Source organism: Euwallacea similis, chromosome 10, assembly GCF_039881205.1.
Source record: "Euwallacea similis isolate ESF13 chromosome 10, ESF131.1, whole genome shotgun sequence".
NCBI classification, from domain to species: Eukaryota; Metazoa; Arthropoda; class Insecta; order Coleoptera; family Curculionidae; genus Euwallacea; species Euwallacea similis.
This window is the reverse complement of record NC_089618.1, coordinates 4,138,632-4,165,337: the sequence shown is the minus strand read 5'-3', so window position 1 is coordinate 4,165,337 and position 26,706 is coordinate 4,138,632. Positions and strand designations below refer to the sequence as shown.

The following is a 26,706-nucleotide window of genomic DNA, read 5'->3' as shown; positions in this document are numbered from 1 at the left end:
CAAATTGAAGAATGCATTTACCAACCAGGAAACATACAGACATCTTTGCTATTATTGATAATGATTACTCAACTTAGACCCCTGGTTCATAGAGGGGCCACCACAACGCTCCAAAATAAAAATTGCACATGGCCGGCCGACCAATCAGACACTGGACTATGCAACAGGCGGCTCTTACATCAACGTATAGTGTGTATCATGAAATTTGTCATAAAAATTCTGATTTAGTAAGATTTTTTTTGCCTAAGTTTCCAATTTCTGGCTCATAAATGTCTGAAATTGAAATTTGTGATATCTAAAGAAAGTAGGGATTTAATTCATAAGCCTAATTTTAGGTATAAATTTACATTCATAAAGGTACATTTTTTTTTCATCTGATACGTACTATAGCTGCCAGCTGGACGTTATGGTCTTTTGTATTTTGCCTTATGGAAAAACATTGGGAGTAGCAAACGTGTTTGTGTGTGTTTCTATGGCTATTGGTTAGTTGCCGGCATTAATCAGTAATACAAGCACAACGATAATGGTAATTTCAATCCTTGTAGACCATTAGTAATGTAGCTCCATTCACTTACCCACAACTTTGCTCTAAATAAACAAATTTCAAGTGTGTTTATTATAATTTTAATAGTTAGAAGTATGCTTATTTTTAGTATCACCCCACCAGGAGTTGACAGAAACTGGTATTTGTTTTGGAGTAGCCAATTATACCACAATAGTATCCAGTGCCTCTTCAAAGTAATAATCTGTGGTGAGTGCCCCACTTGGTTTTGTATAGGTTAGTTATGTACATACATAAGTGTCTTTCAAGTGCAACTATTTGTGTTTTTTTTAGCCAACGAAATTGATTTTATGATTTATTAGGCTCAGTCATATGTTTAAATCTATATCGTATATGTACGTGTTGCAATTAAAAAAACATTACCTTACTCCAGGCATATAATATTTACTGAACACTGACTGAATTTTCACCCACAGGGTTTTTTTAAATTCTGGAATTATCTCATATTTTGAAGGTGATTTGTGCTAGACCTTGGAGTGATATTCAGTGCCCTTTTTCACACGTTAAAAGTCATCCATCCTCAATGTCCAATTAATAAGCCATTATACCTTAATAATAAATCATGCTTTAACTATCACATCCACCATTATTATATAATCAGTCTGACCACAAGAGCTATTCATTTTTTTTATTTTCACTAATCTTGGTTTACGAGTTGGCTAGCAAAATTTACTATAAATTATTAGGAGAGATAATACGTAATATTGGTGAGAGGAAACAGCAGATAAAAGTATTAAGCTGGATAATACAGTCTTTCCAGAGTGATTTAGGGCGTTTTAGGTTTCTAGCTGGATAAATTGACTTTAGGTTGAAAACACTCATATAGGAGATAATATACATTTCAACTTTAAAGTAGCCTATTTGTCAACAATATCGATTGCTTTTCGATTAAGTTGTTCTACGGGATTACTCATAAATTCCCCAAATTGCGGTTACTTAATTAGTTTTGTTATTCCTTTATGGATTTATTGACTAATTTACACATCAAGTTTTGTGGTGTAGTAAATTTTCATTCTGGCGGCAATTTTGCAAGTTCTAAAATAACAAGTAACCTCAAAGGAATCGCTTTCACGTTTCGCCAACGGTTTAAAGTTTTTTGGCGATTCTGCATTGGTGAGATTTATGGTGAAAAATTAGAACTTGAATGATTATTTCGCGCGGAGAGAAGTATCGGTGATTGGGAGCAAAAATTAATAACGTAACATACAGCGTGATCCATATGAAAAAATTGTTGAAGGCTCAAATTGTTAGAAAATCTATTAAGGCAGCTATAGAAAACGTGTATATTAAGGGGTGAATCCTTCAGGTGGATCAACCACCAGTGCAGGATCATATACTGTGTGACATAGAAAAGAGAACGTCCCGTAAAAATGGTATCATCCAAATGATTTTTGGTGTGCATGTTTCTTATACTAACAAATATATTGTTCGAAAATCAAACAAAGTCGATAGTTAAAACGAAAAAAAGACTTATAATACGTCGGCCCTTCACATTGTCTTATGCACTCCTGGACACATTTGGGCATCGAGTTCCCATTTCAGGTCTCATTACATCCGTTCTCTGCATAACTTCAATCGACTTTGGCGATGAAGAACGGTAAGAGATAGCACGAAATGAGGCAAAGGGTTCGTAACCCAATGAGCCCTCCATGTTCAATAAAGCACTGATTTGCCAGCGTTCTCGATGAGACAAACTTGCCTCTTAACGTCAAAAGTCTAAGGCGGTGATCTTGCGGTTGTGCAGTTTTTGGACGCCTTCGTGAGCTTCTAATTCTTTGTAACTAGCCTTTTTGGAACCATCCCCGATAACAATGCACAACGATATTGTGCGTCATAGTTGTCGTCAAGTTGATGGAAATTTCAATGCCTCGTGTTTCCAGATATATTAGACAAATCATATGTTTAGAAATTGTTTAGATGCATTAAAGAAGCTTTTAGAACTTGCAATGCAATATAATGCCTTATTTTTCCAATTTTATTTTACTTCTATCTTCTGAATACATATTTAAAATACTTCGCTCTCTTCTCGAAACATCCTGTATACAAAAAAACTAAGAGTTTTAGCATCCTAAACGTAATAAAAATTGTTTTCAAAAAGTACCAATCCTCTTCCTTAATTAATTGATTCCTCTGAAGAACAACAGTTCTGCGGGCCGCAAGAATTGGAGCCAGGAATTGAATTTAAAACGCAAAAACTCCCCGATATCTACATGTAAGATAAAATAGGAGCATGATGGGGTACACAGGTAGTTCACACTATTTATAAGCTGAATTTGGCTGATTTCACAGTTTAGACCGCGTACGCGGCAGGAAAATGTTGTTTATCGGCCAGATTTATAACCTCAAAAAACATTAATAATTAATTAGTTACCCCGGTTCATTCATTAGTGGTTCGAGTGAATGCTATTAAATCCTAAAAGTGAGTTTGTCGAGTTGCCTCACATGGAACGGTAGTGTCACAATAAAAGCCAAGGAGAAAGGTATTTTATAATTCTTACTGGGTTAATTGGAATTCAATCGATTATCTTATTAAAAAGTAAACTATCGGTTTTTGTTGTTGTACGAGCTTAAGCATATTTAATAGGATAATTAGCGTTAGTCAAGTTATTTGTAGAATTCACCTGCCTTACCTTAGTAGTGTACCTTTTTAAAATTAGTTTCGGCTTTCAAAGAGGTTTTACGTGTCATCTTAACGTTTTTTCTCGAGTAAATGAGCCATGTTTTTAGTCTATTTTTGAGCTCCATCAGGGAATTGGACAATTTTTAGTAAGCTCAAAGTTAGACATTTATCCAGAAGGAAGCGAAACAGATAAGGATGAATTAATGAAATTGACCGGGGGGCGTATCAAGGTATTTTTGTTTAATTTATGTGTTGAATATGTATATTTGGGAAAGTATAATAATGTTGCCATATCCTGTCTCAGTTGATCAATATCAGGCTTTGAAATCGCTTTGAAACTACAAAATTACTTCCTCCGCCTTATCCCAAGCACCAAACAAACGTCAGTTATCGATTTCCTGCCGACGGAACGGTAAAAGGGAAAATTTTCAACTTTTCTAATATTTCAAAGACTTCAAGGTGCTGCGAGGCAAGCAGGTTGGGTACATAATTTGATAAAGGCTATAAACGCAGTCACTTTGATGCTTTAGAGTGGAACTCAAAGAATGTAAAAACTCCCACGTTTAATCCTTTTTAAATAAGATTCTAGGCGATTTCTACCTGACGAAAAACTCGCACTAACGACTTATTAAACTAATCTACAGTTATCAATCTATCTGCGTTTGTGTCTAAAACCATAAAAATGTAGACAATTTCTCACATGATCTGTAATTCCATCATCAGTTATTAGTTATAAACACCACCATATCTGTCTCATTCTCATTATCGTTAATAATATATCCAATTGGGCAGGCACACGCCCCGATGTGGGTTTCAAATTTCAACTCAATGTAATATTGAACATCAATTTGTTGCAGTTCACGTCATTTGGGACCGTCCAGAGAACCAAAAACGGGTCCTAAAAGCCGCCCCGCCGACGCCCTTCGCGGCCTCATCGAAACGTCGACCACGTTGACCTACCCCATGTGCTTCTTTCAAGTGCTGTTCGCAATTACGCGTCTTGGAAGGTCGCCGAGGAAAAAAGTGCGCGTTATTTTTCCATAATTGACTTAATATCGCGTTTTGGACGTTTCGTTACTAGTATCGAGATTTGTGTGCATCCAGCATGAATAACGCCGAGAAGAACAATCTGAGGAAGTTATCATTTTTAGGATTTTCCAAGGTAACTATCTTTTTATTGAGTAAAGCGATTTCGCCCAATTGTAAAGAAATGTTTGCCATATTAGCATAGTTTAACTTCGCCATATTCTTAAGAAAACACAACTTGAGATTTTTAACTAGGAATGTGAAATCGAAAAAAACTTATAGATGCCGCTTACCTGCCTTGAGTTTTCACTTTTTAAACTAATTTTCTGGGTGATTTATTTTAACAAACCAAGAGAAATTTCTAATGAATTACATAAGTGCATGAAATCTGCACGTCTTATTGTTGGGAAATAGTGTTGAAAATTATGGTATGGAAGCCTACAAACAGGTCTACGCGTGTTCGCCATTCTGTTCATTCATCGCCATTAAATAGTATAGAATTTTTTTAGTAATGAAATGTTCATTTTAGAAATATCTAGCTAGAAAACGGAAACACCTACGCCAATGGGATTTACAGAGGGATTAAAGTATTTAAGTAGCTAGAGGAGTCTGTGAAAATATTACATTGTTTAGTTAGGATCGGCATATGTAATTATTTAAATCTGGGTTTTCGAAAACGTAAGAATTTATAGTAATTAATCGTTTGAGTTTGAAATAACCTTTCTAAAATAAGTAAAATGTGTACGCGCTTTCAAAATTTTGTTTAGAAGGTGTTGAAAGCTACGATATAAATACCAACGTATGATTACCGAAATGATTGAAAATCGATATGAATACGCCGCTTTGTCATTTCCCTTAGAAAGTACCAAAAATTGTAGGATATGCACTTACAGATAGTAGGAGTGCCTAAGTCATAAAGTATACGTATGAACGTGTGCCTCCTCCACTGTTATTCGAAATTTCGTGTTTAGGAGGGTTTTAGTAGAAATATCTTTATTCTTAGGCATTCCAAAGCTTTATCTAAAAAACTGTTTAACTATTCTTTTAGTAATTTTCTAATGAAAAAACATCTAGGTTAAGCCAAATACGCAACATCATAAACAACTGTTTTCTGCCTACAAATATAGGATTGGAAAAATTTATTTTTTACGCCTCTGGGCTTATAGTCTTTTAGTCTCTACTCCTAGAATCCTATACATCGATTTACGTTCTTAATCCCGGAATCTGAGAAATCTCGTTGTCAAATGAAGCGGCTCGTGCAGCGACGTCGCATACACGCCTTTATTATTTCTGATCCCTCTGCACAGCGATACAGGGTGGGAGTTTTTAAATTTCCATTTATCTTGCCGAATGAATAGATCTTTTTTCCGCAGCCCAACCCGGTGGCGGTTGGCCCAAAATGGAGATATACGGCATTGATCGCACCTGGAATAGAGGAGCCTGAGGTCAGCTCGATGCAACGGTATTTTAGGAAGGACCAAAGGGGTTTTACTAAAGATCATCGGTTACGCTCAAATCGATTCCTCAAGTTATGAAAATCAGAACTTTCCCTGGTCACCTCTATTATCCGCTTCCAGCATCAAAATTGATGTGTTTTAATGGGATTAACCTTAACTAACAAACTCGGTCAACGATAGCTACGTTGTAGCTAAGATGAGTTGCACCAGATGAACATCAGCATCAGCAGCTCCTGTTAGTATCGACCCAGCGTCAACTGTGCCGCTGGGACGGCGGGGTTGCCGCAGCGCCAGTAAAACCACCTCTTGGAGGTGGCAGAGGTGCGGGTGTCAGCTACAGTAAGTTAAGCAATAAAGCAAAAGGGGTGGCAACACGGTGCAGCTGTGAAACAGCTGCCTACTTCGAAGTCTTCGCGAAGAGCATCAGTCGGTTGTTTTGAGGCTCGGCGAGGGGTTGTTAGAGCGGTTGATTTTTAGCGCGGCGGTGCATTGTATTGGTGCGGGCGGGTCATTGCTCAGTGAAAAGTTTTGTCATAAAAAAGGACTTTTGCTGTGTAAAAACAAATCCTCCGGAGTTGGCGTATTAAAATTGATTTGAAACGAAGCTTGCGGGTAAATCGAGGGGTAAACCGGTGACGTGAATGCGGTATTATTAAGCAAACGTCCTGAAAAAGTATACGTAATGGGAAAACGTAGAGAAATGTAAAGAGATAATCACAGCAAATATGCGAAAATATCACAAAGGCGAATTTTTAGCGCTGTGATGGACTTTTGAGAATTCCTGAGCAGGAATTTAAGAGGGGATATTTCATAATAATGCCACTACTCTTCTATATCAACGTCATCGAGTTTCCATTTTTTCGGCCAAGGAAACATTTAAGGGTTGCACTCTGTAGAAAGCCATGAGTGTCAATTTCATTTTTTGTTTCCAGGATTTTTCCAAAAATTGATGTGTTGTGGTCAATATATGTCCAGTACGCCTCTGATTTTAATTTCCTCAAGCTGCTATTTTTTTTAATTAAAGGAGACACTTGCAGGTTACATGCTTTAGAAAACCACGAGTGTCTCTTTCAAATTGCAATGTGGTGTCATGCAAAATTGATTGAACAGCGGTTTACCCCTCTGGCTAAATTAATCTCCCCTCTCAACGCTTGTTTAAAAAGTCATTTACTTCCGATTAGAGGCTATATTTAACTAAATTTAATCAACTTTAATTGCTTTATGTTTTGGGAAATTTCTGCGGACAATAACGGTACTTCAGCGAATCATCCCTAAATGAACTGCTCAGAGTTTACTGTCTCAATGTCGACGAGTGAAACACCCAATAACTAAACTTTCTATAAGCTCCGGTTTGATTTATCGCTCCAACATGAAACGCCGCAAATTTTTCCCTTAAAGGGACAATGCGCCTTCGGTTATGCCCCATCGCACGGCCACTTCATCGCAGGATCGTCAGCAGGTGGCTTTGCTCTGGAAGGCCAGGGAGAAGTTACTGAGGTGGCTCAGAACTTACAATCGGGTAAGTGAAATGAAAATATCATAAAGGCGACTGTAGGGCGACTCTTTAATGGGGCTCTTTGGCACAAACAAATACATCCAATATAGCAGGAGAAATAAGGGATTCATGTCACGTAAGGAGAAATGCGAACTTTGCACCTGAAGCTATTATTGTTTTCCCTTGCGAAGCCCAGGGAGCATTTTCCATAATCTCAGAGGGAGAAAGCTTGTTCTCCTCAAGTGCTGTCAGATTTGCAGATTTTACAAGAAGAGGTTTCATTTAGATGAAGAGTCTTGATTTGACGCCCTTTTGAGGAACCTTTTTGATGATTCTCTTCCATGTGCGTTTTTAAATTGACTTCAATGTCAGGTTCGTTGTTGATTTCGGTTCTAAAGCGTATATAGGCACGAAACAGTTACGGTTGTGTCACGGAGCCCGACCGGTTTTCGGTGTGGTCGATTGGGTTGTCGAACCAGATCGTGACACCCGAAAAATGTCGCAATCGGTGTCAGGGCAATCACTTCGATCTTAATCGCCTCCTATCAATAATTGTTGGCAATAAATAATGCAAGCCTTAACATTTAGATAAACGAATGGACATAAATCAATCAACCCCCTTTAAAGAGGTTGTTTCAGCTTAATTTATTTAATCTGGGCAGGAGATTGATCTCATAATGGCGTTGTAGCCATTAGAAAAGGAGAGAAGTGAGGAGTACTAAGTAAATAGTAAAAAATTGCTTATTTGAAGGGTTTTATTGTTTTTTTTTCATGAGAAACAATTTTAAGGAAATGTGAATCGCTCACGTGTTATAGCGCTATGACTGGAAGTATCATATTCATCTGACCATCTCCATCCAATGCTTTTAATTATCCATTCGCATAGTATTTAGCTCCTTTCGATATGTCACTGCTGGTTTAAAGTTACTGCTAGAAACAATTTCTCTGTCCCATATACCTAGTATAACTCACAATGTATTTTGTAATAAACAGCGCTAATCTAGGGATGATATTTTTTTTTATCTTGGAATTATTCCTCTCCTCCTACAGGACTGTCCTATTTCTGTTGTGCCTCGAATAGAGTCTATGCAACACGAAAAATAATCACACTTTAGCGCTTGAAAGCGCCTTTCCTGGTCCCTTCTTCCTATGTCAATAAAGAGCTGTACAGCATAATTAGAGACGCTGGATGCCTTTCAGCCATCATTTATCTCCTTAAATTCTTGAATACTCAAGTTGATTTTCCCGGATTAGTCAAAGGTTTAATTAACTAAAACCGACTTAACCCCAGGGCAACAATGGCAATGGAGGCGAGTGCGAGGTGCAGCTGGACGATGAATGTGCCAAAGTATTCGCCATGGACGGGCCGCTGCCCAGCGGGTTCGATTTCCAGGATCGGGACAAACATGACAAGCCTAAATACGATGAGAAGGACTTCCAATGTAAGTTGTTTTGACACGAAAATAATGAGTTGGCACAAATAGAATCCACTCAATCGGTAATAATAATTATGTTTATTCAAATAATTCGGGCCCAAAGATAATACCGGCACCATCGATTTTCCTCTCGCGGGCTCGCTTAATGAAATCGGCTTTGTGCTGTGCCGAAACCTTTGAACTGATACAGCTGTTTCGCAATATCCAGCCTAATCCTCATTAATCATTGGAAAATTGTATCAACCGCAATGACTTTGGAACATCAATCTTCCTCCACCTAGCCCGTTTCACCCACTTTTGTAGGGTAATTCTGTTCCGGAATTCTGCGTAAGGCCTCCTTGCATCCGCATTATGCTCGAAACCGCCGCCTTTGGCACGACCTTTTTATGGGTTAGTTTTTATTCGGAAATTTGAATTTTCTCAAAGGAATAGCGGTAAATAGTCCCCAAGTCAGGGCATTTGACCCTCGACGGTGACGCGGAGTGCAATGTTTTTCTGTTTCAAGGAGATGCGATAATATGTATAGAGGTTAGATTTGCTTACATTGCTAAAACATGAGGCAAATTTAAAGAATGTGTGCTTTTAGCAAGTTGAAGCGCATATATGCATCGTGATTCATTCTTTAATAATTATCAAGACCGCTCTTTTTAACAGGCGCATTCGCCAATTGTCAAGGATATCTTTTAAATAAGTAGAAACAAGAGGTTTTTTCAAAATAAAAGGAGAGAAAAGGCTTATCAGTTGCGCAATACATCTCTTTATACTACGATTGTTATTAAGATTAATCATCTCTCTGAATTTACGCTCCATGCCCATTGTGACATGTAGGCAATGAAACGTGTTAACTTCAAAACTTAATTAAACCTCAAATTCTATTTAATTTAACTGAATTTTCCTTCTACATCAAAGCCTCAATGAAAAGTTTTGAAAATGATTAACCTCTTCGAATTTCACATTTTACGACATTGCATGCCCGGGGGGTACAATTGTTAATAAATAATCCAATTTCCTGGACGATTTCTATTACTACGGAGGCTCATTTAAAACGTGACGTCAAAAGACCATCCTGTGCCACAACTTTTCCTCAACCAAATCCAATTATAGTCAGGTTTTAAAAGGTTTTTCGTTTACGTAAGACCTGCGGCACGTTCTACGGCAAAGGACCGTGAAAACCATTGGGAAAATTACATTAAAAAAGAGTTAACGAGATTTCCGTTTTAATTGCCATTTCTTCTATTGGAACTGAATGTTTTTTTGAACACAATATTATGAGTGTCCTTTAAATCGAATCGAATAGGAAATATTTAAAAAACTAATATATGGTGAAAGGAAACAAGTTTATGTCGACTTGTGTTCACCAATTATCAAGAGAAGTCGGTGTAAAAGAGCATTTCCATAGGATAAGGAGGAAAAGATTCAGTAGGTCTCTCTTCTAATTACCACTTCTCCAATCAGAATGAATGTTTATCGAAGTTCTGACCGGGCACGTGCAATATTTTGATGTCATAAATGAAGCCCTAGGGGCCTCTAATACTAGCAGGAGAGAAATTACAGGTCTGTTGCTAACTCGAACGGACGTTTCGGGATTAAAGGCTCAAAACAAATAAGAGGCTTTTCCTCTATTGGACTGGCATTAAAAGTTGTAATTTTCGACATTGGTGAAAGAATCTAACCACGTGGGGGAATTGAGATTTCAAGTCACTCTTTTTGAACTTTCAAAACATTGCAATTAATGCCGTTTTTTAGTGCACCGGCAGGAGGATTATCCCCACGCTCGAGTTCCTCACAAAAAAATCCCCAAGACCATGAGACGCCGTCAAGTGTCGCAAGATTCCACCCCTTCGGGGACACCCTCAACTGAGCTGGCGCCCTCAGAGAGCAATATGGGGAGGTGAGTACTGGTTTTCATATCAGGTTTTTCTCACTGCAAAATATCCAATTTCAGCCTCCGTTCCAAACTAGCAGACTCGGAAACGGGTCCTTTGAACTCACCCGTGACCCAAGAACAGGACCCAGAGAATTTAAGTTCCGATTCTGAGTGCGTCGTCTCAGATCCCTGCAACTATCTTACAGAAGACAGCAGCAATACCCCTGATAAAAAAGTGTCTTTTGTGAATTGTGAACATCGGGACACCTTCGATCCGGACGGGCTTAAAAAGAAGCGGTAAGTTTGCCTTAATACATAATTGTCCGAGTACACCACACAACATGGGTCCAAAGCATTGTTGCTATTTCTATTCAATTATTGTGCGATGATTTAATTTTGGCCGTGGATGCATTTTTTCTGCGCCTGCCAATTACCACTATTAAGTGACAGTAGTTCCAAGCTAATTGTGCCTCAAATATGAGTTAAATCGCGCGTCGAGAGATGCCTTTCGATGAGCGGTATTATCGACAGCCGTAAGTAAAAGTGGGTGTTAGCGAAACTTCCCTCGGTGACCCTAAAAATCGCTTAAAAATAAGTCCCCCTGGCTGATTAAGCCTTTTCCGACATCTGGATGGTTTCCAGGAAGTTTGCGAATATTGCAGCGATTGTGTTTTTTACGCGACGGGGGAAGTTTCGATTTCGTTACATGGGATCGTTCCAGTTTCGGAGTGAACTTTGAGATTTTGTATTTAAGATGATTTTTGATGTGGTGCCAGTAGTTTCGGACTTTAGTTTCGCGATGTAAAAATACCAAATTCTCTGCCTCCGATGTTTCAAGGCCCTTCCTTCCACGATTGTGTCAACATGAAATGTAATTTCAGAGGCCTGAAGCAACATTATTCGATAACAGAATCATTTAGGATTATTTTCAAAGGGCCTGAAAACAATGGAAATATGTCGAACGTTTCTCTGATTCACTAACGATCAGAAAAACACCCACTTCAGCTGGGAGAAACTGCTTACAATAGGGGATAGGCCAGAAATTCACTTTAAAGATTGAACGAATGATGGAATGCAGGAATCGGATACCTTAGAAGCCAATAACGTCCCTTGAAGAATCTAGAATAAAAATTTTAATCATACAACATAATAAAATCGAGAATTTAACGTTGAGGCACATTCGCCAATTGTCAAGAAAATTTCACTGAAGAGCCTGTTGTCTCTAGAGTCTATAGATTGAGTTTACAACATTATATATAGAAATGTTGTCCAGAAAGCTTGTTTGCACAATAAATTAGATTCTCAAATTCCATAAAACATAGTTCAGAATAATTTACCTTCTCCAATTGTGAAGAAAATCCGTCAGTTAAGGAGGTTTCAATCGATTTAGAACGGTAAGCTGAGTTCAATTTCAACATTATAGACTGGTCCCTTCATCCATTGTCAAGGAAATGTGTAAAGTAGCATTAAATATTGGATGGAAAACACCACTGAAAAGGATATTATATTATTAAGAAAGTGCCTGTGAGGGATAGTCTGTTCTAAACAGGTTTAAGAGCTTCAGCTTGCATGAAATTCGTACCGAAATTCTCTGAACTATTCTTTTGATATATAGACCAAGTAAAATTTAATGATAAGTCGCAATAAAAAAAAAGTCGTCAAAAGATCGTCTCTGCCTTTGATAGAGAGCAAAACATGAATATACATCAATTGTCAAGAGAATCGCTTGAATTACGACCTTAATGCAATTAGCAGATTGACGTTGGAAAGCATTTGCCATTGTTTGTCTGGGAAATTCCTTTGGAGGAGATGTTGGACAAATTTTCGTTCAGTTACCAAATGTCAAGACAGGTTTTCAAAAGCTAGAAGGGTTAATTCAAAATTACTGGACTATTCAATTGAGTTCTATGAACTTATTCAATACTCTAGATAAGGCACAAATTCTGCAAAACAGTGAACACAAGAACATTAACTATTTTGTCGTAAGTAACTTAACGTCCCATTTTTCTTTGCACAGACGCCATCACTACAGTGGTCAAAGGAAGTATTCCCTTCCTATAGAGGGCACCGCCAAGAAAAGGCACCACCACCATCATTACCATGACAAAGAGGGCACTAATGCTAATGGTTTCCAAAAGGAAACGCGCAGGGTAAGTGTTGTCATGTTTCAATCTTACGCGTGTCATCAAGTAGAAGTACACTTTTGACTTTCGTTATGTTGTGAACGCTCAATATTATCAACGAAAAATTGCTTTTTAACTGCACAAAAATTGTTCTAATTCCTGTAAATCTATTTTACAGGTGTCCACTCAGCCGGAAGATGCGGATCTTGGCGCCGCTGATCGTGATCAATTGGATAGTCACCGATCCGATGATCCGCGCGCAATGCGCCGCCACAAGGCCTCCATCATGCACATCGGCAAAGGGGCTGAATTGCACCCGTTCCTGAAGAAACTGTACGATCACAGCCCTCATGCCATTTTCGTAGAACTGAGTGAGTTACTCCAGACGGAGGGCGAACTTGAAAAAGAATGGAAGGAGACAGCTAGATGGATTAAATATGAGGAGGATGTCGAGGAGGGCGTAGACAGGTGGGGTAAACCCCACGTGGCCTCTCTTAGCTTCCACTCGTTACTCAACCTCAGAAAATGTTTAGAAAACGGGGTAAAACCCTCACTCTTTCATGTTATCTAATTATGTACTTACATTACTTAAAGGTGTGTATCCTGGATTTGGAGGAAAAAGACCTTCCCGCCATAGCCTACCGCGTCTCTGAGGATTTATTCAAAGAAGACTTGATCCGGGAAGAAGACAAAGCTCTTCTTATGCGGATCCTGTTGGTGCGCCATCGGCATGTCAATGAGCCGCAGGATCGGCGATTCGGTTTCACCAGGAACAAGCACAGTTACGCTTCTTTGCAGGTACACAAATGCAGTTTCTACTGAGTAGATTTAAGAAACGGTCTCTTGCAGTCCTATTGGTTGGACGAGAGTGCCATGATGGCGCGCTGCTCCATCTGTTCGGCGCAGGGCAAGGCTTGCCCTGTTCACGAAGCCGTGGCCAAGGGTCGGTCCTTTTCCGTTATCGGATTCGCGCCGATAGTGGGTGCAAGTTTTTAGTTTGGCCTTTGTTCTTCTATTTGTAGTTGCGTGTATTTGTTTTCCCTGATTGACTTAGAGTGCGTTTAGTTTGCCGTGAAAACTAATTTTCTGACATTAAACATTCGGAATAAAACGAAGTTTGGCAACGTTGCATGCTTAGAACTTGACAAATTATTTAATTTATATATTTGCTGTAAACTAGTTAAGTGGATCTTAGTACTCTTGTACAATAAAGTATTCCTTCATACAGGTTTGCGATAATTTATATTCGCCACTTATGAAGAAAATTTCTGGGAAAGATTATTTTCAACAGAAGATATATTTTTAATATAAATTTAATATGTTTACTATATATAAATTCCTAAAAGTATAAAAACTAAATGTGACTTTGTCAAACTTGGTTGATTTCTTATGGAGTTCAACTATACTCGACTCGTTAAAGGGTGCTAGATACTGCAATTAACCTAAAAATCTACAAAAATTCTTAATTTCAATATTGTTGCTAGCTATAGTCGCTTCTTAGCCACATCCTAACAAATAGCACTATTTAGACATATTTAGAGGCCATTTTAACATCGAAAGCTCATACGTTTGGTTTAACTAGTCGTGCTGTATCATTCGGAAAAGGCTCTTTACCATCGTCCTCTTAACTTTACTCTTTAATTCAGAGTTCGACCTCATCTAGTTTATTCATTGCTTGAATCGCTCCCATGGAAAATTCTTTCCCACTTTCAAGATTAGCTGCTGTAAACCTTCAAATATTTTTCTTTTTCCAGAACCTGCAGGAGGCTGAGAGACGCAAAATCAGCTACCCGGAAAATGGGGTGAAAAACGGAGACCCAGAGCGTAAGCTGCTGCCTGCCAATGACGCTCACACTGTGGACATGAAAGAGGAAATGTATTCGGCCTCAAATGAGGACATACGCAGGGCGAAGAATGATGCTATATTAAAGAAAATCCCTCCAGAAGCTCAAGGTGCCTGCGTCCTCGTAGGCAATGTGGATTTTTTGGAACAACCGGCCATTGCTTTCGTCCGATTGGCCGAGGCCGTGGTCATCCCTTCTCTCATCGAGGTCAACATTCCTGTGAGGTTCATCTTTATTCTTCTAGGACCGAAATTATCCACCATAGATTACCATGAAGTGGGCCGCAGCATCTCCACATTGATGGCCAATCAGCAGTTCCATAATATCGCCTATAAGGCTGATTCGCGCAAAGAGCTCCTCTCTGCTATAAACGAGTTTTTAGATGATAGTATAGTGCTGCCTCCTGGTGATTGGGAGCGGCAAGCCTTGCTCCCCATAGAAGAGATAAAAGCCAAAAGTGATGCAATTAAAAAGCGCAAGCTTAATGCCTTGAAAAAAGAGCAGGAGGCGCATGGAGTGGTTAAACCACTACTCACAACAGATGGAGGAGATAAAAAGCCCCCTTTTCCCAACCCTTTGGAGCGTACCAAAAAACCTTGGGGAGGGTTGATTAATGACCTAAAACGCCGCTATCCCCACTATAAGAGTGACATTACAGATGGGCTAAATGCGCAATGTGCAGCTGCAGCTATATTTATGTACTTTGCAGCTGTGAGTGGGGCGATCGCCTTTGGCGGTTTAACAGGAATTAAAACTGATAATCAAATTGGTATTAGCGAGACTCTATTGGCTACATGTATTGGAGGGATTTTTTTCGCAATTTTCTGCGGACAGCCCCTGATTATAGTTGGAACCACCGGGCCGCTACTGCTTTTTGACGAAAGTTTATTTCAGTTTTGTCAGGCTCAGGGCATTGAATTCTTGACTATAAGAGTATACATCGGATTATGGTTGGCTTTGATTGGAATAGGGGTCGCAGCCTTTGAAGGGAGTGTTTTAGTGAAGCTTTTCACCAGGTTCACCGAGGACATATTTTCCGCCCTCATCGTGTTTCTTTATATCATCGAGAGCATTCAGAAGGTGTGTTTTGTTTACGAGAAACATCCGATTTTGGCCAATTACTACGAATATGAGACGGAAGGTTTCAGGTTAGTTTTGAGGATTTTACACGAAGCTGTTGAGTTGGATGTTGAGTCGTAACAGGGGCAAATTATCATATATAAATTTTCAACAGGAACATCACCGGAAACGACACTTCAATGGAAAACGTCACCGACCAACCCCTTGTACAACGCGTACCCATGTTGGATAGCAGCGGCGTCATCAACCAACCAAACACCGCCCTTTTTTGCACTATTCTGACACTGGGAACCTTCGCTATCGCCTACTACTTGAAGATATTTCGTAATAGCCATTTTCTGGGCCGATCTGCCCGGCGCGCTCTCGGCGACTTCGGAGTTCCTATAGCAATAATCTGCATGGTTTTCCTGGACTTTATGGTACCGGAAATCTTTACCGAAAAGCTGAATGTGCCCCAGGGTTTATCGCCCTCTCGACCGGAGCTTAGGGGTTGGTTTATCCCTCCGGGTGGGTTGGAGAATCCGGTACCTGTTTGGGCCATGTTTGCGGCCGTGGTGCCCGCCATGTTGGTGTATATTCTGCTATTCATGGAGACCCACATTTGCGAGTAAGTGGTGATTTTAGTTGTCGAGTTATGTAGTTACATATTTCTTTTCAAAGGTTGATTTTGGACAAAAAGGAGCGTAAACTGCAAAAAGGAGCAGGGTTCCATCTGGACATAGTCCTCATTTGTCTGACCAACGTGGTGTGCGGTTCTTTTGGCTTTCCATGGATGTGTGCAGCCACCGTTCGCAGCATCGCGCACGCAAGCGCATTGACAGTGATGTCACGCACTCACGCCCCTGGGGAAAAACCGCACCTGATCGAGGTCAAGGAACAACGTTTGTCCAGTTTCCTGGTGGCGGTCCTAATTGGTAAAAATACAAATTGATCCCATATAATGTTTATGCTTTCTAATGATTATTGTAGGCTTGTCTGTACTCATGTCGTCACTGCTGCGACAGGTGCCGATGGCGGTTCTCTTCGGGATTTTCCTATACATGGGCGTGGCCTCGACAGATGGCATTCAACTGTTTGACAGGCTGCGATTGTTTTTCATGCCAGTGAAGCATCATCCACAGGCGTGTTACGTACGAAAGGTAAGTAGCAACGTTTCTTGCTTTGGAATCGAACGGAAAAAATACCGAGACCACGAACTATTGTTTGTGGTTTCCTTTTCTATTTTCCGTTATATTGGTGGAGGTGCAGGATCATTGGATCATGGTCGGTTCAGAATTATGATTGGCACGTTACAGTAGATACATTTGACAAGGCAGACGAGTCATATTGAATTTATGTGGATATTTTTGGATTTGACCGCGAACTTCAATAATGACAAAATGGATAACATGTTAAACTTTGATATGGTAGATGCGTTAATCCTCTTTCTTTAGCAGGTAGCCAAAGCTCGAAATCTTGGTATTTAAATAACGAATTTAATTTCGGAAATTGAGCGATGTCAAACAGACTGCGCCCCATATACTGTTTTCAGATTTGTTTATTGTATGTGTAAAAAAATTTAGTGCCATTATTAACACAAGCCCGGTTTTTTGTTTTTTTAATGCGTTATTAATTTATACATATAATGGCCTTCTTATAAGTGTTAGTTCGCCATTTTTCGAGGATCGTGCTTCCATCTATCCGCGTATAGTCAAAACTTATATATTTCGTCGTCTAGATATCATCACAAAATTCGTAGTTCACCCGGTTTCTACGAGAGAGCTACTCATGTTTTATTGCCTGATTTTTAAATACTCCAAATTAAGGGTAATTTAATAAATATTATTATAGCACGGTTTTTTATTGCACGCAAGCATTCTATGGAAATTCGAGAAATTATTTAAAAAAGAATAATTTCATTGTTAAGCTCAGATAAGACCATGCACCTTTCTAAGATCACTCAGGTGATGAATAAATCGCTAATAACCGATTTGAAGCGTAAAAAATTTAAGTTTTTTCCAATAACAAATTTAATTGATTAATAATTCCTTCATTGTTTCTCCCAAACCTGTGAATGTTCGTTGTTGTTTTATCAGTGAAATGCGAAACCTCACTATGCCACTTTAATCAGGTTTTCCTGGTACAATGCAAACCCGATAAGACCAAAAATAAATTTTACACGCTAGAAAAATCAATAAATAGCATTTTTAAAACTTTATTTCGATATCTCACGCGTACTATAAACACGATAAAGCCATCGCCTATAGGAGGTTAATTTCAATTTAAAGCACCAAACAAGGTATTCCTTTTAAAGAACGATGGTGGGTGGACTCCGGGAGTTACTCAAGTGAATAATAAAGTTACATGCAATGAGGCTTAAGGCTTATAAGGTCACCGTTTTTCTTCATTTTATCGTGTAGGATTAGCGTTGGTTTCCTGCCCGCGGAAATGAAGACACGCATCTTATAGAAATTAAAAATAAATATATTTAAAGATTCCTTTAATCCTATTTTACAACGTTACAGTAAACTTAGTCTGCATTCGAATCTCTTACATAGGTATAAATAGGTGAAATAGGTGGTACCTAAACGTACCTTAATGCGCACAGGGTGGCTCAATCTCAGACGAATATGGGCCACCTTGTTCTTGCAATATAATAGTAATGGCACGAAAGTTCGTAATTGAAAAGCCTAATAGTTATTAATGTATTCGTTTGAGCATGATAATGAAAGAAAAATGAAATTTATCTACAGAATTGTGGGATGAAGTGTAATTTGGGACACTGGGTATAGTCTTTTTTCGGGCATTGGCTAAAAACAAATTCTTTGGAAAGAGTCAATAAAGAGCGTTTTATAACTTTAGGCATTTCTTGGGTTTTTTTATGTGCTTCTTGCATAAGCCGTGCTGAACGAAGCTGCAAAATAACAGTGAGTAAATTGAAATTTAATTGCTTTTAACTCGGTTTTTAATGAATTATCAACATCCGACAATTCTATAAAAAATAAATAAATTTCTTTGCCAGCCAAGGCCCAACTACGTCAGAATATTGGAGAGGTGCCATTGGAAGTTTAGGCCCCCTTTATCCCTGATCTGTTAAGCCTTAAACTTCAGGATTTACTTGACTTTATGCCTTACTCATCATTCAGCAGTGATAAACTGGGCCTTAACAATTCTCAGCTGATAAATACAATATTTCGAAATTAAAGTACACACATCCGAGACGTCTATTTATGTATACGTTACTTACTTAAACGTTATTTTGAACGTTATCTTTAAACATGTAAATACACAGTTCTTTTGGAAGGAAGCAGAGGGGTTATCGACGCTTTTCTAGACGGCCGCAGCCGCGTTACAATGGCAGTTTACTTGTAGTCTTCTACATCTCGATATACACGATTATTATTATAATGCGAAAAACTTCGGAATGTTGTCATTTGTGGGTTCAAAAATCTCGTGTTTAATGTCAGAATTGATCAGAGAAATTAAACACAAATCTTAATAAAAAAAATGTCAGAAACTCTATATGCTATTATAACTATTATTATATTTTTAAGTCGAATACATTTTTCTTATTTTAATACAAATCCTTAACTCTAAAAGCCCTCTGGGAGCCTCGCCGAACTACAATAATGCTTACCCATCATGTGGAGTGCGACAAATTTACACTTAACACTACTCTCACTTCACTTTAAACTCACACTGCTGTACTTAAAACAATCCTTTCTTCTTCTTTTCCTTCTTGCCATCCACAGTCTCCCGCGATCCCTCCAGGCTCCTCCTGCGTAGATCTTCGATAGTCACCTGATTCTCCTTCTCCCAGGCCTCCTTCTCGCTCTCGAACTGCCTCCTCTTCTCCTCCAACTCCTTTGCTTGTTGCTCCAGCTGTTTCTTTGTGGCCTCATGCCGTCTGGTCAGTTCTGTTTCTGAGTCTTTCAATTTTTGCTTCTTTTCGCGCACCTTCATTTCAAACACCTGAAAACGAAATAAAAACAATTAAAAATAGGATTATTTTAAGCGCGATGTAGACATACCTGCTCCATTTCCATCTCCATTTTCTTCATCTTTGCATCATGCTCCCGCTTCTCCTCATCCATCTGCGCCAATGGGTTCTTGTTTGAGATTCTGGAAGGTTTCCCATCCGTCCCCAGTCCTGCTAATTTACGGCATCTGTAGTTCTCATAGTGAATGTTATTGGTAACATCCTTGAGATCTTGTAAATGAGTACGAATCACCATATTGCGCAGCGCTATGAAGTCACAATGTTCCAAATTTTCCACTTCTGCAATACCCCAGGGATATTTACGCCCTCTAATTTTTTTCCCCTCATTTTCGATCACCGTATTTGAGCCCACCACCGCAAAGGGAACTCTCTCCTTCAATGATTGGTTCAACTTGTGTTCTTCATCTTCTTCAGAGGTGTCAGGAAATTCATAGATTTTGATCTTGTGCTGGGCAATTTCAGTCATTATCTGCTTCTTAAATAAAGCACATTCTTCCGAAGTTAAAGTATCAGCCTTAGCAACCACAGGGATGATATTCACTTTGTCACACAGTCTTTTCATGAACTCAATATCCAGAGATTTTAATCCATGTCCAGAAGGCTGGATGAGATACAGGCAACAATGAACCCTTTGGTCTGGGGAGATTTGCCTAGTTACTCGGGCTTCAGAGTTTAGGAAGTCCTCATACTTGCTCTCAATGTACTCGATAATTGGGGCCCAGCAGTTGCTATTATCCACAGCGTCTCCAAATCCTGGGGTGTCCACCATGGTTAATAGCAAATTAACTCCATTTTCCTTGAGCATCACTCGAGTTGTCTCAACAGCCACTGTTTTTTTGAGGCGCTGAGTGGGGCCTGGGTAATCAGTCGAATTGTAAATCTCTGTGAGGAACATGGAGTTTATGAGAGTGCTTTTGCCTAGCCCTGATTCTCCCACAACCATCAAGGTGAATTCAAATCCTTTTTTGACTGCCTTCCTGTACACTTGATTGGGGAGGTTGGCAAAACCAACATAGCCATCCAACTCTTTCACTCGGGGCTTTTCTTTGATCACTTCAGGGCTAGATTCTTTGCTCAGTTCCTCTTTGGCTTCTTTGGGGGGACCGTCAATTAAGGTCTCCTTTTTTTCAGGAATGGCAGGCTTCTCTACGCTGGGTGTTTTGCTCAGCCTGGGAGTGTCTTTATTTGATTGTTCAGGGGTAGTGGCTGCTGAAAAAAATTGGTTGCAATAGAAATAAACTGGTGGGCAAAGGAAATGTCTACATTAAGAGATTTTTAGCACAAGAGTATAATGTGAATGAGTAATTGTTTGAAAAAGCATATAGACTGTTCACAAGTGACATGAAGGAGATACAAATAAGCAACTACAAACAAATTTTGGTTTGGTAGTTTACACATCAGTTATTCACATAGCAGGAATAAGGGGCAAGTAGCTGAGTTTCTTACCTTTGAGCAGGAATTAATATTAGTAGTTTTGATCTGCAGCTTACCCCTTTGGGTTTAATACACACCTGCAGAATTGTTGAAGAAAATCTCTCGTTTGTTCTGCACAGCCCCATTGGTGGTGTCTCCATTGGTCTGCGGAGTGCCATTGGTGGGGCTCTGCTGTTCCATGAACTTTTGCCTCATGGCTAATCGGTCGAGGCTGGACAATCTATATGAGCCCCCAATGGAGTCCTTGTCCCTATCTCGGTTGAGGCCGCTGCCCGCGTTGAAACTACTGGTGTATTTGGGCAGAGTCGGCGGGGGTGCTGGTTTGTTTTCGCTATTGCGGTTTAGCAAAGCACTACTCGAAGTGTACATGTAACTGCTGGGCATGATGTTGGGACGGCTCTTAATGGTGGCCGTTACTTGGGTGGTGGGAACGCTCGCGTTCGCGTTATTGGAGCTCATTTCGAAATTTCGGCGTGTGCCAATATGGGGGGGCGCAGTCTTAAACCGCCGTTGACATCTTGTTGTCAAACCGGCGACGCCGCTTCCAAATGACTAATTTTGTTTATCGCTAGATGGGCCACACCCGCACTTGCGGCGCTTTTTATGTTTCGAAGGGGTTCACTAAGGACATTTTTCAACTGGGGAGGGCTCACTGAGGTGTCGATGCGCCGCCACGCACGCTATTCACGCTTTGTTTATGTTGAAAATTGCAAAATATCGACTCGGGTGAATGGAGGTCAGCCTGCAAGCGGCCATTCGCGATTGTGATCGGGTCGGTTTTTGTTCCTTTCGGGTTGATTCGGCGACTGACGTCGACTCGGGCCAGGTGACGCTTACGGCGACGGTCTCTTATGGTGGACAGAGCAGTACTTAGGGCATATTAAATTTGTTTGATTAATTTTGATGTTTTTGGGAAAGAAGTACATTAATCTTGCAATTTAAATAGTATCCATTAACAACCCTATATAAATTTATTAAATTTTCTTATCAGTTTTAGTTCATTATTTTGAAAAATCGTACCTAGAAGTCATATTTGATTGCGGTCCTGACCCAGGAAATAGAGCTCTCGAAGCCTCGTTCGGGGCTTTGCCGTAGGGTCGAAACAAAGATGGTAAATCGTGAGTTGCGCGCTGCAGAGAGCGATAGATATATTCACTGACGTTGGGGCTAAATCAGGTGCGTCGAGCATAAAACCTGGAAATATTGATTGCCTCTCTGTTTTGCTTCGCCTTAACTTAACTAGTTGAAGAAAGACAAATAGGTGGTTTGAGATGGTGAAGCAATGTTGCCGATTTCAAATTTTAGAACATAAAATTATTTGAAAAACGTTAAAAAAATAAAACACAATATGTATAATGTATACCATTTTTTATTTGTTAATAATTACGGCTGAATTTATTAAATTTTTATTTAAATGATTTTTTTTTGTTAGACATTTTACACCCTTATTAAACAGTGATTTATTTACTAACGATAACACGCCATATAAACATAAATATGACTCAAAAGTGACTTTCCCCGATAAGTTCTACATGACACGACTTGGTGGCATTTGCATTGTAAAAAAATGGGTGCAGTGACTATTATTGCTCGAAGCATGTTCGTGAGACTTAGAACTCCCATGATAGGAGCTATGACTGTCGATTGCCCTCATAGCATAATAATTGGCTCCGCAATTTCCTTAAGTACTCACTTATTAAATTCTTTACCATGTGAACAGAAGCAGTAGCTCTAATAGGATTAAACTATTGGCAATTGCCCTTTTTTTCTTTGAATGTAATGAGCGGTAATTTTTGCAGGTCCGGACTATAAAGATGCACATTTTCACATTCGTCCAAATGATGTGCCTAATCATGCTGTGGGTGGTGAAGTCGACCAAGGCTTCGTTAGCGTTCCCGTTCTTCCTTATTTTGATGGTGCCAGTACGGGACCAATTGAAGAGGATTTTTTCGCAGAGGGAGCTGAGAGCGGTATGTTAAGGAAATTAAATGTTCGAGCCTCGTAAATCTATCGCTGGGAGGAGATTAGGAATGGAATTACATATTTAATAGCCCAGATGTCGAGGGTCTAAGGCCTTACTGTTTCAAACAAATCTCGCCTCGAAGTTTATTTTTGTGGCAGTAAAAATAAAGTCTTTCTTATTTTCTTCATTAATCGAAGGCTACAATTGACCCTTCTGCTCTGCACAAGTCACTTTTTCTATGATCGTTAACTTGCGATGACTAACTAAGTATATCGAGTTACCAGGAGAACAATAATAGTAATAAAAGTGTAAAGTAATCGTGGCCTTGGACAAGGTCCGGCGCTTCCCTATGTGACCTTCCACAGGAATTTTTTTTCTTATTGTTGTTCTTCTGTCGATCTCCATTAATTTATTAGTATGCAAGCTAAAAGCGGCCTGAATATTGAAAAATATGAACCGTTAGGTTGGAAAGCGTGCTGGAATTTTTTGTACCTATAATTTGCCGTTTCCGGTTTTCCTTATACTCATCGCCTTGAATCAGTTTAACAACGTTTTTAACCTTAATTGCATCATGTTATTTTAACCTTTTAGTTGGATGGTGACCAAGCGGACGTCGACGACGACGAACCGGACTTTTACGCAGAAGCTCCTCTTCCAGGATAAGTAAGTTCTGCAGGGTTAGAAATCAAAAGTATTAAATGGCCATATTAATTTACTTAATTATAGACATATCTTGCCAAACAGGCGGTAAACTAAAATGCGTAGTATTAGATTTCGTCAGATAAAGTAGTCTTATTCAATGATTAAGATGAATTTTAGGTGGAATAGATCCCTCCTCCCCAGTTTTAGGCCTAACTAAAATTTTAGAGTTAACATAGTTCTAGGTATATATAGACACTGCAGGGCTTCCTCAAATAGTAGTATTAAACCATTTTCTTTTATGAGGAACCGCTCTGTATCGCTCATCAGTGAAGTCGTTACTGTATAGATCCGTATATTCTATATTTGCAGAAGTTTTAATGGCAGTTGTTCATGTTTGTTCTTGATCAGTTTAAGAAGTTTTATTATACCTGACAGATAATATTTTTGGACTTTATTACATACTTACTTAAGAGGAAACGCCGTACATTGACAGACGACAGTAGTATTACACGAGATTTATGTAAGACGTTTTCTTGAAATATTTGTGATTAATTTTAAAGTTAATTTTATGGGTTTCCATTGCAATTGCTCTTCTGGCTTGACAAGTCGGACGATGCAAAACCCTTCCAATGAAAAACCTAACCATATGCCAAATTCATCAAAACCCATGGTACAAGTATTACGGAATCAAAGTTATGTAGTATGTATGTACTTAGTTTTCTTGCCTGACTGTATGATAAAACATTATCGATTCTGAAGAATACCGTTTTAAAGACCGCTTTTATCATATAGTGTTTTCCCTTGAAATGACTTGGAGATGTTCCGAGTAACATAGATCCTCAGTAATCGAAAGTCGCTACTTTTGAGGTTTGTGATGCTCGTGGCACTCTTTAGAATAGTATTTTCTAACTGTGATTTAAGAAGAAAACAATGAAATGAATAATTTATAGTAATACTTAAAATCCCGTTCTATTTCTATAAGTGTATTTGTAGGTTGAGTAAAATGTAACAAAAAATGCGTCATCTACACCTCAATAGGTTTTAATTTTTCCTCATTTATTTCAATCTCGACAATATGGCGAACGAGATATTTTTACATGACAACGAGCTTTTAACCTATTTTTCCATCACATTCTACTCCCAAATGAATTTCGGTATTTGCAATTTCCATAAAAACCATAAAGGCCTCGTTTTAGAATTTTATTTTATTTTCAAGTGGTAATAACAATAGTTGTTTAAACTTCTTCTGCCATTCTGTCAAGAAAACTCTTCTTGGCCAAATGGAGAAAAAAACAAGAAATACTTAATACTATCCAAAGGAATTTTTATTACAAAATATGCGATTCGGGTGATTAGCACGCCAACAGAACCATTTTGCTTGGGCAAAAATGAAAACTAAAAACTGGAAAATAGACAGACTGTGGTAACCATTCATCAGAAACATCTACGAGTAAAGTTTAAGCAGTCGTTAGTATAAAAATTCTTTAAGAACACTTTAGTCAAATAAATTGAGAAGCATCCCTATAGATATTTCGGCGGTGTGGAGTGAAATTGAAGATTCAGTGGAGCAGACATTGAAGCGCTCTCAGTTGACGCGACATAACGTTAATGTTCAAGTTCATTCCAAGGCCTCTCATGATTCAATAGTATAACAATATACAGTATCAGTTAATATATCGCTATATCATTTCTTCGTTTATATCTAAACCATTGTCTTTTATTATTGTGCAGTGAGAGAAGTTTAACAAATGTTTTAAGCGCGATTAGAAATACCGTTAAAGCCACTAAGGTTTCGAAACTAGAGTTTTACCATTAAATGGAGATAATTGGTCAAAGATGTCAGTGAATTTCAAGAGAGACAAAATATGGAATGTTCGGCCCAATATTCTAGACAGACCAGAGAGAAAGTTATGAGGAGTCCTCGGACTTCTTTGACCTATAATCTCTTCGTTGATCATTTTGAGATAAAATTATAAATTAATTTCCTAAACGAATTAATCCTAAGATCACTTAAAATAATCACAATTCTCATAATTAATGATATAGCATGTCTTGCGAGTTCCACTCCTTAAATAACAAATAATTTCTAGTAAACAAAAATAAATAAATCGAACATAGGACGCAATAGAAATAAGCGCTAAAATAGAAATAGACTATATCAGTTATCACCCTGTGTAGTATTTACAAACATTGATCCCACTATAGCCGATATACAGCGTCGAAGAAACCCCTTCAATCAGACGACTATACAGGGGCGTAACCCAGGTTTTTGCGTTGCAAAAACATGTGAATTTCACGGAAGGTAGGCCTATCGGCGTCCGTCCTACGCCAGCACTCCAACATCAAATCGTAGATGTCTTTGTTGTTAGACGGACGCGATAGGTACTTGTACTGCTTGTCATCGCAGTGGAGCCTATTGAACAATGTTTTAAAGACTGAAATGGGGCTGAGATGATCGAAATTTACCTCGCCAAGTTTTCCATCACCTCCGGATCGGACATGCAGTCATAAGGCCGTCTCCGGCAGAGGCTCAAAATCTCCCAGAGAGTTATTGCGAACGCCCAAACGTCGCTCTTCGTTGTATATTTCATTTGATACACCTACAAAACATTAATTATTGGTACGTTAATAAGGGGACGGTAGTGGTTATTTACAGCCTCCCAGGACATCCACCTGATGGGCAGCGGCGTGTTGCCGTCCACCTTGTAGTAGTCATTGACGTACAATTCATTGTAGGTGCCATAATCACAAATCTTTACCTGATACGCTTTACCTATGAGGCAATTACGCGTTGCCAAGTCCCTATGTAAAATAAAATAATGATTTTCTTTCCTAACACTTTTAAGTCTAAGTTAAACGCACCTGTGAACAAAATTCAGAGTCTCCAAATATCGCATTCCGCTGGCGATTTGTGTGGCTATGTACAGCAAGCAATTATAACTAAGGCTCTTCACCCCATAGGGCAGAGTGGCGTTGTTGTCGCCCGCTACGTGAATTTTGAGAAACTGGCACAAATCTCCATGCTCCAGGTACTCCATCACCACGCAGAGCGGCTCCTCTTGGCTGCAGATGCCTAACACCCTGGCGATGTTGTCATCGTCGAGAGCAGCCAGAATTCGCACGTCACGGTAGAAATCTTTTCTGTGATCACATGAGAATTCACAAGAGATAGTACTAA

General features: G+C 39.1%; 4 protein-coding genes across 10 annotated transcripts in view; 1 reads left to right on the top strand and 3 right to left on the bottom strand.

Moving 5' to 3' along the window:
• HDAC1 (histone deacetylase 1) overlaps positions 1-26,706 on the bottom strand; it is a 114,231-nt gene that overhangs the window by 32,242 nt on the left and 55,283 nt on the right. The gene's annotated exons all lie outside the window — the stretch shown is intronic.
• Ae2 (Anion exchanger 2) lies at positions 691-26,614 on the top strand. Of its 6 annotated transcripts, none has more exons than XM_066394195.1 (15): positions 691-751; positions 4,040-4,344; positions 8,452-8,602; positions 10,343-10,487; positions 10,542-10,760; positions 12,481-12,613; positions 12,765-13,127; positions 13,181-13,384; positions 13,436-13,564; positions 14,341-15,578; positions 15,665-16,117; positions 16,171-16,424; positions 16,480-16,649; positions 22,723-22,893; positions 23,478-24,563. In XM_066394195.1, exons 2-15 carry the CDS (start codon positions 4,288-4,290, stop codon positions 23,547-23,549), a joined length of 3,759 nt encoding a protein of 1,252 aa, XP_066250292.1. In that variant the 5' UTR covers positions 691-751; positions 4,040-4,287; the 3' UTR covers positions 23,550-24,563. The 6 variants fall into 6 exon arrangements, with proteins under 6 accessions (XP_066250292.1, XP_066250293.1, XP_066250291.1 ...); XM_066394196.1 differs by lacking the exon at positions 691-751 and adding an exon at positions 2,912-3,042; XM_066394194.1 differs by lacking the exons at positions 691-751; positions 4,040-4,344 and adding exons at positions 6,874-7,184; positions 26,490-26,614 and having other exon boundaries at positions 23,478-23,549.
• pnut (septin 7-like protein pnut) lies at positions 17,953-21,740 on the bottom strand. Of its 2 annotated transcripts, none has more exons than XM_066393715.1 (3): positions 21,001-21,740; positions 19,521-20,698; positions 17,953-19,461 (listed from the first exon to the last, which is right to left on the bottom strand). In XM_066393715.1, the coding sequence occupies exons 1-3, from the start codon at positions 21,380-21,382 to the stop codon at positions 19,198-19,200; spliced, it is 1,824 nt and encodes a 607-aa protein (XP_066249812.1). In that variant the 5' UTR covers positions 21,383-21,740; the 3' UTR covers positions 17,953-19,197. The 2 variants fall into 2 exon arrangements, with proteins under 2 accessions (XP_066249812.1, XP_066249813.1); XM_066393716.1 differs by having other exon boundaries at positions 19,521-20,695.
• The window catches only part of LOC136411573 (discoidin domain-containing receptor 2-like), a 36,794-nt gene continuing 34,807 nt past the window's right edge, over positions 24,720-26,706 (bottom strand). The window contains exons 9-12 of the mRNA XM_066394199.1: positions 26,391-26,669; positions 26,183-26,330; positions 25,995-26,128; positions 24,720-25,941 (exon numbers count right to left, since the gene is read on the bottom strand). Coding sequence (XP_066250296.1) covers positions 25,773-25,941; positions 25,995-26,128; positions 26,183-26,330; positions 26,391-26,669 — 730 coding nt within the window. The 3' untranslated portion in view covers positions 24,720-25,772. The remainder of the gene's footprint in view (positions 25,942-25,994; positions 26,129-26,182; positions 26,331-26,390; positions 26,670-26,706) is intronic.

Coding starts and splice junctions, on each gene's coding strand:
- Ae2 (XM_066394194.1), top strand. CDS start 7,083: ATGCCCCATCGCACGGCCACTTCATCGCAGGATCGTCAGCAGGTGGCT. Junction 12,614..12,764: donor TCCAAAAGGAAACGCGCAGG/GTAAGTGTTGTC, acceptor TCTATTTTACAG/GTGTCCACTCAGCCGGAAGA. Junction 13,565..14,340: donor TTATCGGATTCGCGCCGATA/GTGGGTGCAAGT, acceptor TTCTTTTTCCAG/AACCTGCAGGAGGCTGAGAG.
- pnut (XM_066393715.1), bottom strand. CDS start 21,382: ATGAGCTCCAATAACGCGAACGCGAGCGTTCCCACCACCCAAGTAACG. Junction 20,699..21,000: donor TTTCTTCAACAATTCTGCAG/GTGTGTATTAAA, acceptor AATTTTTTTCAG/CAGCCACTACCCCTGAACAA. Junction 19,462..19,520: donor TGGAGATGGAAATGGAGCAG/GTATGTCTACAT, acceptor TTTCGTTTTCAG/GTGTTTGAAATGAAGGTGCG.